Raw genomic sequence first — 13,419 nt, forward strand, 5'->3', positions numbered from 1 at the left:
GGTCACCGCCAGCGCGCCAGTGGGCGTGCTCCAGCTCTGCAGCCGAGTTCAGGAGCCTTGGCAGGATTGCAGCGGCCAGGCTTTATCCTGTCTGAGCTCTTCTCTGAGCTCACTGTCAAGCAATACCCGTTTCCTCGACCTCCTAGTCCGGTCCAGGCCTCCCGGGTCAGGACCCGGCCAAAGCGGCCGCCCGAGGGTCGCGGGCCAGAGTTGCATCCCTGAATGTGACCCTAACAGCCCTTTTGTTTTGCTCCTGCCTTATCGGAACTTCGTGGAAGTTGTCAAAAATCTTGTGATAATCTGTCTATAATTAATAGCCTATGAACTCCCCACTATTACGTGTGCTCCTTCTTCAGCTTCTCTGATAGACGAAGATCCGCGTTTTGTCCCCCCTTATCCCTTCTTGGACAGCGTGGCATAAGGGAAATCAGTCTTGAAAATCAGTCTTAGAAATCAGCCTGCGACCTGTACTCCTGAAGCAAATAATACATTGTATGTTAATCTAAAAAAAAGAAAGAAAGAAAGGAAAAAGAAATCAGCCTGCATTTTAATCTCTTCTTCTGAATGGCTTTGGGCAATTAACCTGAGGTACATCAGTAAGATAAGGATAATAGCCACGTACTACAGGTGTGAAAATTAGAGGACGAGACTGACACACAGAAGGCCCTCAAATGTATTCTCCTAAGTCAATTTTAAACCCCTACTGTAACTTCTGCTCTAACTTCTAACGAAACAAGCTATTTCAAAGTTCACTAATGACCCATAACCACCAAATCCAATGATCTGTCCTAAGACTTCATCTGCATCCAAGAAGAAAATCAGTGATTCATGTGTGTGTGAGAGAGACCGAGAAAAGTTGATTTTCTCCTTGACCAAACTCCAGCCAGGCTCCCGTGAGCCCTTTCTTCACTAAGCTTTACTCAATCCTATAAAGATTTAAACAGATTAACAGCTCCATCCTGAAAGTGACCCTAGCCCTCCCTTGAAGAATCTGCCTGTGAAAACTCAAAACTGCCCGAAGAATTTACCATTTGTTCCAACACCTGAAGATACTGCTTCTGTCTTCTAGCCTCTGTGAAAGGTAGGAGCCTAACTTTCGTAAGCACCAATTAACAAACCCAGATTGGTGTCACATGGACAAATCCCTCTTCCTTCAAGCTTTTTGTCATTTTTTCACTTCCTGACTCTGAGCCCCACCCACCTGCTCCTTGTTCTGTCGTTTTTGCTTTAGATTTCCAGTCCCCTCTGTACAAATCAAAGTTGAGTTCAGTTCATGCTGGGCTCTTTTCTACTGCAATAATATACTGCTGATTAAAATCTGTCCTGACTACTTTACCTGGTGTGAGGCCTTGTTTATCTTTGAAAACACACACACACACACACAAGTAGGCTGGGCATGCACAGAACTCTGCTCCACTTGGGGTCATCTGGGACAGCTCCAAGACTGGAGACTTGAATGAGCAGAGGGATCTCTCACTCACAAGCCCAGCATTTGCGGTTGCCTGTCAGCTTCAACATCTCCACAGGGCCCCTTCATTTTGCCTGGGCTTCCTCAAAACATGGCCGCTGGGTACCAAGGGAATGTTCTTGTTAATGACCCAGCATCACTTTCAGTGCATTATATTGGTAGAGGCAGCCACAAATGCCTGTTCAATCTCAAGAGAGTGGGAAAACAGACTCTGCCTCTAGGTGAAGTTGTGGCAAGGTTCTGGAAGGGCAGGTGAAGCAAAATACTGCTCTAGCCACTTTGGGAAACACAAAGTTTGCCAGAGTTATAACCTCCCATCCTATGACTTCATTCTTATCTCACTCTACTCTGTATTAGTCATTTTTATACTTCTCTAAGCTCCCCTACTATCCATAAACTTTTAGATGGCAGAAACGTAATTTTTGTATTACCTATGGTGACTTGCAAATGGTTGGCTTACACACAGTTTTGGCCCTATACTGTGAGCTAATGTCACACATATAATATCCTTTCAATAAAGATGCACTAAAATGAAAGCCTAATTGACAGACGAAGAGTTGCCTCCACTTCTCTTTACTTCTTCTTTCTGGGACAGCTCCATGGTTTCAAGTAAAAGAACCTGGGAATAAGCTCTGACATGTTAGGTAACTGCTGTGAATTATCCTTCCAACATTCTTCAGTCTTTCTACTACTACATGCTACCCAGGACTTGTCCTCGTGTGACTACAATATGCCAATTAATCTACATCTATCAGCAGTATCACTCTACCTTGACCTCCCACACTGTTTTAGCACACTCAACAAGAACATATCTCTCTATGTGTAAAATGCATTGTCATCTCAAATAGATAGTTAGTCCACTGAGGACAAATAGCAACCCATTTTCCATTTTACTCTCATGTATTTCTAATGTCCCGAACAACACCATATATGCAGTACGTGTCCAATAAACTACTGGGGAAATACTATCCTACTCTTAGAGGGTCATTTCTCACTTTTGTTCAATTATAGTTGATTCTCCACATGACTCAGAGAAGACACAGGGAAATAACACTAAAGGAACATACTTTTATTAAAAGTTTTCTAAGATTAACTGATTTTGCAAATGGCAATGGGGAAATAACAGTCTGCTTTAGACTGCTTTATCAGATTTAAATACAAGCATGACAATGAGTTACTACTCCCACTGAGTAATTTAGGAGTTGTTTATTTGAATTAATAGTAGGTTGTAAATATTGAGAATTTAAAAACATTTTGTCCAAATTTCCCCCAAATATGATGGTTTTAACACAAAACTTAGAAGCTGAAGGTGAAAAGCAAATATCCAAGTATATCCAAGGGAAATGGAGGTGAAGTTTTTGGAACCTCAAGTCTTGATTCTCATCTGTGACTTCCCTCCTGTGGAACCCCTAATTTCTTTAAACTGCATTTCCTCGCTTTTGTAAAATGGACACTATTTCTATTGTCAGTCAAGGAATTAAAAAAAAAAACTTCATAAGTAATACAGTTAGGCTAAAAGAAGTTATGCTTTAGAATATTTTCTAAATAATATGCATATACAAAAATGGAGCAAATGGTTCTTAAAGAAGAAAATTTTATTTTACTAAGAATATGTCACTTTAGACAAAATCAACATTTTCTTCATGGTTGTTAATTCTTCTCTTCAATGAATACCCAATTTGAACTCTATTCTTCATTGAATATGAAATTAACATAGATATAAAGGGGATACAAATATCACATTATCAAATTTCCCAGGGGAATACAATAAAGGTGTTTTATTAATTTTGCTATGATATTTTTATCCCATACTTTATTATGAGAGTATTTGATTTGGTCCTTTCCTACAATGTAATTAAAAATGCTGACCTGTGTTGCAACAGTGCTTGAGAGTAAGAAGGTTAAGATACGGAAGACACATTTTTTTAGAAGACAATTTCATGGCTCATGGTGGTGAAGACATAATAAGATACCAGAGAAATTAGAAGAAATCTAAACTTCCAGAAAACAAAACAAAACAAAAAAATCCTAGTTTTCCCTCTCATTTTGTGCTTCAAGCTTGGAATTTTTTTTTTTTTTAAGATTTTATTTATTTATTTGACAGACAGAGATCACAAATAGGCAGAGAGGCAGGCAGAGAGAGAGAGGGAAGCAGGCTCGCTGCTGAGCAGAGAGCCTGATGCGGGACTCAATCCCAGGACCCTGAGATCATGACCTGAGCCAAAGGCAGCGGCTTAACCCACTGAGCCACCCAGGCACCCCAAGCTTGGAATTTTTAACTCAAGAAACCAAGAGATCTAAAAAAAAATGACAGGCCTTTCATGTCTTTCTAGTTCAGTATACAACACTGATAACCGTTTTCATTAGATAGACTTTGTACCGATTTACATGCATGGCACCGAGTTACATGATTTATAAGGCTTGACATAGGAAGGAAGCATTAAGGTGCACAGGGCTTGAATATAGGTGCAAAGGGCTGTGAATATTACAGAAATATTAAATCAACAAACTAAGGCATACACTGAAGATGCGAATTGCAAATCTACTCCTGTGGCCCAAACAACCATGTTGATTGTGAAAGACTTTACCAGTTGCCAAAAAAGGGAGAGGCCATTCCAATGCCCCAGCACTTCCTCCATTATTTCGAAGAAAAACTCTCATAGCACCAGAATGGAAGATGGCAGAGCCCCTGCAGCACCAAGTGACATTAAGCTACACAGCTTGCTGCTCTGTGGTTAAGCTTCCGTGAAGTTTCAGAGGTAATGCAATAGGCTGGTGACCTCCATAAACCCCTAAGAACCTGGTGCTTGGAAGTTTTCAGCATTAAAGTTAAAATGCTCCTTAAATACCACAAACGAACATCACTTCATCATACCCTTTTAGCAGCAAGACTGACTAACCAGGAGCTGAAATCCCCGTATCAGACACCGAAAGCCAATCAAAAATATTAAGATATCACTGCAATAAGAATTTAGGGGGAAAAAAGATAAGATGATAAACAATTTCATTGTAGCTAAAACTCCTTAATAATACTGTGCAGAAAGATGATACATCCCTAGTCCTTTGTAATGGGATGGAATTTAAGGTCAGTGGGTGAAAACAGCTCTTCTGAAGAACATCCATCAGGACTAGCATAGCTTTGCTCCAGCATTTGGTGAAACACTTCTCACTGTGGCTGGAAAGCAGCCCCTGAGATCACATAAAATGAAAATACTGGTAGTCACAGGACTCTGAATAAAGAATGGCAAAATTAATGAAAGTGACACGTACCAAGCAAATTGATCTGCAGGTAAATTCTGTAAATTCAAATTAAAGAGACTTTCCTGGGCATATATAGTTAATTGGAAAACATGGTCTGAAAAAGTCTGGGTAAGGCACTGGTTCTACAGCTCACTCAGATCTAACCAAAACGGAACACTGTTGTACCTTCAAGGATTAAGGTGACTCATCAGGTTCATGGATTGATGGATAATTCCCTTGGATACTCTGTGTATTCCAATTAAATGTTCCTCATCAATCCCAACGTCTTAGAGGAACACAGACTTTTCATGTTGCCTAATGGAAGAAGAGAGCAAAGGAGCCGGCTTTTCTTTTCATGCTTGTTTTCTTAAAAGGAAGTAACACTGTTTCAAAGGACACCATCAAGCAAAGGTCTTGGTGAGGACATCTTCATGCTGCTGCAGGTGAAGGGTGCCAATTCCTACAGCAGGGGCTGGCAAAGGGGGTCGACTCACAAGACGGAGCTATGATGAGAGCAGAAAAGAAATAAAATGACCTGCTGACCTGATCAGAGCCCGGCTTTATTCTCCCGAGGCAGGGCATGCCTTTCTTTTAGCTTGTTTAACCACAAATCACCTTTTTTGGAAAAATAATGGGTCACCTAGAATAGACTGGAAGGAGATACAGGTCACAGCTAAAAACTAAATCCCAGGCACCATCAGGGGAGATCAATTCTTGAATTGGTCGTGTTCTTCAGTAACTATTAGTTGGTTTTAGCAGTAGAGCTTCCTAAATGAGAACAATGACAATGATTTGATCCCACAAACTAGTAACAAATGTGTGAAGTGAGTTCTTTTTTTTTTTTTTTTTTTTAATTTTATCCATTCATTTGACAGAGAGATCACAAGTAGGCAGAGAGGCAGGCAGAGAGAGAGAGAGAGGAGGAAGCCGGCTCCCTGCTGAGCAGAGAGCCCGACGCGGGACTCGACCCCAGGCCCCTGAGATCATGACCTGAGCCGAAGGCAGTGGCCCAACCCACCGAGCCACCCAGACGCCCTGTGAAGTGAGTTCTAATTGAAGAAGAATAGGAAGAGAAACAGAAGCCCATTTGCTCTTCTCATTGTTCTTCCCTCCTGACAGTCTAAGCAGTAAGAACTTGGCCTTTGATGGACCCCAGCTATGTGGAAGAGCCTAGAACAAGCATTAGTGGGCATCTCTTCTCCATTACTGTAATACAAGCCCACTCATCATCCTGCTCCCCCAGGACCTGGATTGTGACCTTTAGGACAAGACTAGGGGTAAGGTAGCTGACAGGTAAGGGCTTTTACTTTAAGTATAATCACTTTTTCTTACATCGTACTAGCACATACACATATATATATCTTGATAAACATTCAGTATTTCATTCCAAAAAAAAAAACAGTCTAAGTTAGGTTTTATAGTTTAGTTTCTCTTTAAAAGAACTGGACTGCTAATGGGGGATAAACCCATTTACTGGCACTCCAGGAGAAATAACACACATACATAAAACACTGTAAGAGGGAAAGCTATTACCTTGCAGGCCAGCTGCTTTTCAAACCTTGGAGAAACAAAGCACCATGGTCCCATGTTCTGAGGCTCCTCCTGACTCCAAATAAAATCTATAGGAGAAGAAAGTTCATTTCAATACTCCAGGTAAACCTACAGTAACACACACACACACACATTCTATATGTAGAATATATAAAAATATATATAGTTTTATATATATCAATATATATAGAATATATATATATAGAATGTGTGTGTATATGTATACACACAGTGCATATGTACATACATAGATACCTTATAGCCATATACACACACATATGTACATATACAGTGTGTATGTATGTATAGCTAGCTTTCTTCAAGTAAATCTATGCCTTTCCAATATGGCATGGTGTGGTTTGTTTTTTGTTTGTTTTGTTTTGTATTTTGGTAAATGATAGTCATGTATCAAACACCTCACTCATGATACAGAACAATTCTATCAACCCCCAAAATTCCCTCATCCTGCCCTTTGAAGGCAACTCCTCCTATGGCACCAGCCTCTGGCAACCACTGAGGTTCTCTTCTCCCTATGGTTTTGCCTTTTCCAGAACATCAGATAAATGGAATTATACTATGGAAGCTTTGGTTCTGGCTGCCCTGAACTAGCAAAATCCCAAAACCATAGTTTACTCTCTTTTATTGTTGAGTAGTATGATATTGCAAGGATGTACCTTACATCCTTGTTTATTTATCCACAGGTTCAAGGACATTCTGGTGGTTTCCAGTTTGGGACAATTATGAATGAAGCTGTGGTAGACATTTTTCTGTGAACACACTGTCATTTCTCTTGGGCAAATACCTCCGAGTAGACTGGCAACTGTGTGTTGGAACTATTTTCCAGGGTGGCTGTACCACTTTCCATTCCTCATCAGCTCTCGGTATCGCCAACTTACTGTTTTGTTTTCATTTTAGCTATTCTGACAGGGGTGCAGCTGTATCTCGTTTGGGTTTCATTTGCATTTCCCTTATCACTAATTATGTCAAGCATCTTTTTTTTTTAAGATTTTTTATTTATTTTTATGACAGAGAGAGAGATCACAAGTAGGCAGAGAGGCAGGCAGAGAGAGAGAGAGGAGAAAGCAGGCTCCCCGCCAAGCAGAGAGCCCGATGCGGGGCTCGATCCCAGGACCCTGAGATCATGACCTGAGCCGAAGGCAGAGGCTTAACCCACTGAGCCACCCAGGCGCCCCTGTCAAGCATCATTTTAAGTAGTTATTTGTCCTCCCATTCTTTCATTCAGATCTTTTGCCTAGCCAAAGGTCATGGAGATTTTCTCCTAGAAGTTTTAGAGTTTTATGTTTTACATTTAGATCTGTGATCCTGAGTTAATGTCCGTACCCAGTACATACAGATGTCTAATTACTGAAGCCCCACTTATTGTAAAGACTTGCCTTTTACAGTTACATTTATCCTAAGCAATAGGATAGCACTGATTACCTCCAACTTGTCAAGAAACGACACATCTTAAAGTGAGAGAAGGAGGTGGGTTACTGAAAGGGACACCATAAAAGACAAGGAAACATTGGCTCTAGCAGTATTTTTTTTTCCCCGTTTTTCCAAATTCCAAAAGATTCAATCCTTTAAGGTCTCTCACTGCCCCAGAATCCCTTTCCACAGAGACGCTGGAATAGGTTTCAGGTATCAAAAAACCCAAAGAACCCCACCAAGAATAATGCTGCACCTTTAACGTGTTTGTATTTGCTCATCTCTTGCTGTAACGAATCCAGTGGGAAAGGGCAGAGTTCCTCTAATCGGATGATGGCAAAGTCATGCTTCTTGGCCTCTAAGGATTCTCTTTGCTTCAGCAGGGCATAGAAATGTTTGCCACAGCAGAACACTAGCCTCTTGACCCTGTTGGGTAGAATGGGGTAGAGGAGAAACAGCTAAGAGAATTGTATCAAAAGAAAGAGGAGATTGCATCGATGAAAATGCTTCATTATGGAAGCAGTGGGGGGCTCTGTAGTTGGGTTCAGTGACACACTGTGCCCTGTGGTCTTCCTCAGCTACACACGCCTCTGAAGCTCCAAATTCCATGCAAATTCTGCCTCCCGCCCCATGGGGGCAGAGGACTTCTATCAGGATAGAGGAGATTTGGGTCACTCTGGGTTCCCTAACGTGAACTAGTTTTCCCATTAATTAAAATTCTACTGCAGAGTATGAAAACAGAGATACACAGCAAATTACTTTTTGGGATCCACAGATGAATCGCCAATGACCGGCTTGAATGTTGTTCCTGGCGCCATTTCTTGAAGAGTTGACACAGCGGCCTAAGGAGGATAAAAAGCCACACAACTATCAACCGAAGAAAGGAGCTGAAGATGCTTGCACTTTCAAGGGATCTTTACCAAGAAATAACATCAAACTTTCCTCCTCGGACTCATATATATAAATATATGCTCTAGTAAACACAGTATCTTTCAAAAAAAATACCAATTGTGTATATTTCAGAATAAAATTACTTTTTCCAGGTTATGTAAGATTGCCTTTTGTGCAATACTGAAACAAGACTTTTAGAATCAAAATTTCAGTTTGATCCCACATTTGTCTCAGTAAAAATACACTTTGGTTTGTTGGAATCAGAAATGACATTTGTGAACAAAAACAGCTAAACTAGGACAAGGATTTCTGTCTCTAGGATTTTGACTATAATTTATACGTGAAACCTAATGAGTCAGAACAAGAAGGAACAATACATGAATATTTCTGTGATGACAAGAAATTTTATTAATGAACTCAATTTAAATAAGTACCTGTTGCAAAGAACTTAGCACATAGACAACCCTAGTTCACTGCCCTATAATCTATTCTCAAATGGGACTACATCTTGATTGGTCCACTGATGGGCAACCATGCTGATGGGGAATATTGTAGTATACCCTAAAAAATTAATATTAACTAAGAGAATGAAATAAAAATATATACTTTATACATTATACATTATCTATATGTCTACATAATATATGTTACCTATTATATATAGATATATATTTTATTATATATCATATATTTACTTTATTCTTATTTTTTACTTATTCTTATTGCTAAATAATGTATGATAGAAGCCATTTTTCTCCATCCTGAACCCTTGGTCAGCTCCCACTTCCTAGGGTAGGAATCCAAAGGAGCTGGAGGGGCGCCTGGCTAGCTCAGTTAGTGGAGCAAGTGACTCTTGATCTTGATCTTGGTGTCAGTTCAAGCCCCACATGGAGGTGTAGAACTCACTAAGGCAAAAAAAAAAAAAAGGAACTGGAATTCAGAGCTGGGTGGGAAATTTGGGTAGAATTTAGGTACCACATGTCAGACAAACTTCTTACAGCCCTGAGTCATATTTGTCATATGGCAAGTCATCTCTGAATACACCTTGGAAAGAAAGGGTGGACTTCTGTTCTGCTAGATCACTTGTACCAATAATCTAATTTTCAGGAAGAAATCAGACTTCAATAATGGTGGTACTCACTTTCAGTTAATAGAAGGACTGAGATGTTTAATGAAGATATTTAGCTACTTAATAGCTTTTCACTTAAAAATCTATAGGATAGGGGCACCTGGGTGGCTCAGCGGGTTAAAGCCCCTGCCTTCGGCTCAGTCATGATCCCAGGTTCCTGGGATCCAGCCCCACATCACGCTCTCTGCTCCGCGGGGAGCCTGCTTCCCCCACCCCCGCCTGCCCTCTGCCTACTTGTGATCTCATTCTCTCTCTGTCAAATAAGTAAATAAAAAATAAAATCTTTTTAAAAATCTATAGGATAGCTGTTGAAAAAATATATATATATATTTTATATATATATATATTTTTTTTTGAGAGAGAGAAAGAGTGTGTAAGCGGAGAGACGGAGGGAGAGAGAGAATCTTAAGCTCTCAGGGCTTCATCTCATGACCCTGAGATCTTGACCTAACTCAAAATTAAGAGTCAGACACCTACCCATCACAGCCACCCAGGTGCCCCTAGCTGTTGATATTTTCAAGGTTCCAGAGCAAGGCCTCACTTATTTGGTAAGTTATATATTAGACATGAGAGAGGAGTGGACTATTGGGGCCAGAATGTGAACTCTCTTTCTCATTAGAAACAGCAAAAAAATTCTCAATAGAATTTCTAATTGTTCACTCAATACTTAGTAATATACATATATTGCACTTAATGTGATTACATGCCATTATAGTAATGATTGAGGGAGCATGTGACACCCTTAGGGGTATAATGAAAACTGGGTCAAGAATCCCAGACAAATATTTTTCTTAGAAATAAGTTATAATAATCTGCATTATGACTCGGCCCCTTTAACACTGCTGCTTCAAAACATCTGTGTCCAAATACCCCCATGAGAAACACGTGTTAAAGGGATGGCATTCATTATTCCTGAATGTCCTCTCATACTGCGAGACCCAGGAAGCCATCTCACAATGTGCAAGGTTGTTCAAGGCACAGTCAGGGAGGCAAACGAGAATGAAAGGATCAAACACACAAACCACGCCATCGGTGTAAGAACGGGAAGTACATTTCCACAGTACTGACCCCCGGGGTCAGCACCAGGGAGAGGCAGTGGAGGGGCAGAGAGGGTGGAATTTGAGGCGGCACCCACTCTGGGCTCATGTGGATGCTGACCTCCACTAGAGGCAAATCACTCAACTGCTATCCTTAACACCCCTCAATTCCAAATATACATTCTCGAGCCTTCGTGAGAAGCACAGGATAGTCTTGAAGAGCCAAATCCTAAATGACTTCTTTTACCTCCTTTGCCTAGCATCCGAATAAGTGCCAAGGTTTTTTGAACCTTAATCCTAATTAAGACTCTCATATAAAACCAGAAAAAATGCTCACAGATGGGATAAATAGATGCTTAGCAATATTTATTATCTTGAACTCTGCATATTTTTGTGATTTAAAAAATATATTGGGGGGGCGCCTGGGTAGCTCAGTCGGTTAAGCGTCTGACTCTTGACTTCGCCTCAGGTCATGACCTCAGGGTGGTGAGATTGAGCCTCTTGTCTGTACAGCTCTACAGTGAGCGTGGAGCCGACTTAGGATTCTCTTCCTTTCCCTCTGCTTTTCCCCCTCCAGCTCATGTGCAATCCCTTTCCCTCCCTTCCTCTCTCTCACACAAAAAAATAAAAATAAAAATAAATTTAAATTTAAAATAAAATAAAAAACATATTGTGTGCTTAACACCCAGTTCAGGTGAACCCAGACAAAATGTTCCTTTTCTTCTTTTCTAAAGATTTTATTTATTTATTTGAGAGAGAACAGGAGAGAGAGAAAATATATGTACCCCTTTAAATGTTATAGCAATAAGCTATATTGTTGTAATGTTTGAAACAGGAGTCTATCCACTGGTAAATCATTTAGCAGAAAAAAATCTCAGTAAGCCAATGAATATCACCACTGGTTTTCATCAAAATACTTGGCATTCCCAACTTGCTACTCTCAAGATAGTACATTAGACTTGGTTTTCTCTGGTTTTGCTTTCAATGGTTTGTGTTACGTACAGTCAACCTAGGTCAAGAAGCAGATGCTCTTCCTCCTGACATGTGGTCAGAAGGTCTCTAGTAGCATCATGCTGTCACCATGCCTACGTCATTCACCTACTTCCTCTCTTTATGTACTCATTTTATCATCTTGCTCCATCACAAGAAGGGTGAGTACAGCACAACAAGGTATTTTTAAAAAAGACCATATTGGGGGTGCCTGGGTAGCTCAGTGGGTTAAAGCCTCTGCCTTTGGCTTGGGTCATGATCCCAGGGTCCTGGGATCGAGCCCCACATCAGGCTGTCTGCTCTGCAGGGAGCCTGCTTCCTCTTCTCTCTCTCTCTGCCTGCCTCTCTGCCTACTTGTGATCTCTGTCTGTCAAATAAATAAATAAAATCTTTAAAAAAAAATAAATAAAAATAAAAAATAAATAAAAAATTAAAAAGACCATATTCACATAACTTGTTTTATAATATATAATCATAATTCTTATATTTTATTTAGTTCTTATTAAGCTAATACTGTGTTTAATTTATAAATTAAAATTTATGATAGGTACGTGTGTATAGGAAAAGACATAGTGGGTACAGCGTTTAGTACTATCTGCAACCTCAGGCATCCGATGGGAGTCTTGGAATGTATTCCCCACAGATAAAAGAAGAATACTGGTACTGAAAACTACTTGCACTTTAAATAAACTTTTTCTAAAAAATTATTTCTGCTTGGGCGCCTGGGTGGCTCAGTGGGTTAAAGCCTCTGCCTTCGGCTCAGGTCGTGATCCCAGGGTCCTGGGATTGAGCCCCACATTGGGCTCTCTGCTCAGCAGGGAGCCTGCTTCCTCCTCTCTCTCTCTGCCTGCCTCTCTGCCTATTTGTGATCTCTCTCTGTCAAATAAAATAAATAAAATCTTCAAAAAAAAATTATTTCTGCTCACAGTGAGATGGAGTGCTCCCTATAGTCCAAGTTATTCCAGAAAGTTTTTTTTTTTAAAGAGAGAAAGCAGTTAGGTCAACTAAAACCGAAAAGACGTTTCTGTTTAAATATAATTAGACACAAGGGGATGTGTGGGTTTGCAGAGTGTAGGGGCCCAGGGTGGCAGGGCGGGAAACAGGTGAAACAGGTAAAGGGGATTAAGGAGTGAGTGCTCTTGTCGTGATGAGAACCAAGTGTGTATGGAAGTGTTGAAGCACCATATTGTACACCTGAAACTTACATAACACTGCATGTTAACTGGAATTAAAATTTCAATTTAAAAAGCCAAAAAAAGGGGTGCCTGGGTGGTTCAGAGGTTAATCTTCTGCCTTCAGCTTGGGTTATGGTCTCATAAAATAAATAAAGGCCCTAAATAAATAAATAAGATACAGAAAATAGAAGCAAGTATGTACAAAAATGACAAAAGGACATTATAGACCAATACCCCTGATGAACATGGATGCAAAAATTCTCAACAAGATACTAGCTAATTGGATCCAACATTAAAAGGATTATTCACCATGCCCAGGTATGATGTATTTCTAGGCTGCAGGGGCGGTGGTTCAATATCTGCAAATCAATCAATGTGATATTCTACATTAATGAAAGAAAGGATAAGAACTATACGATCTTCTCAATAGATGCAGAGAAAGCATTTGGCAAAATACAGCACCCTTTCTTGATTAAAAACTCTCAACAAAGTAGGAATAGAGGGAACATA

General features: G+C 40.2%; 1 protein-coding gene across 4 annotated transcripts in view; it reads right to left on the reverse strand.

The window, feature by feature from the left end:
- Positions 1–2,516: 2,516 nt before the first annotated feature.
- Positions 2,517–13,419, reverse strand: part of DHTKD1 (dehydrogenase E1 and transketolase domain containing 1) — a 56,732-nt gene continuing 45,829 nt past the window's right edge. For all 4 annotated transcript variants that reach the window (XM_059404323.1, XM_059404324.1, XM_059404321.1 and 1 more), the window contains 4 exons: positions 8,447–8,529; positions 7,944–8,113; positions 6,242–6,327; positions 2,517–5,211 (listed from right to left, as the gene is read on the reverse strand). In XM_059404323.1, coding sequence (XP_059260306.1) covers positions 5,110–5,211; positions 6,242–6,327; positions 7,944–8,113; positions 8,447–8,529 — 441 coding nt within the window. In that variant the 3' untranslated portion in view covers positions 2,517–5,109. The remainder of the gene's footprint in view (positions 5,212–6,241; positions 6,328–7,943; positions 8,114–8,446; positions 8,530–13,419) is intronic.

This window comes from Mustela nigripes, chromosome 6, assembly GCF_022355385.1.
Source record: "Mustela nigripes isolate SB6536 chromosome 6, MUSNIG.SB6536, whole genome shotgun sequence".
Classification (NCBI taxonomy): Eukaryota; Metazoa; Chordata; class Mammalia; order Carnivora; family Mustelidae; genus Mustela; species Mustela nigripes.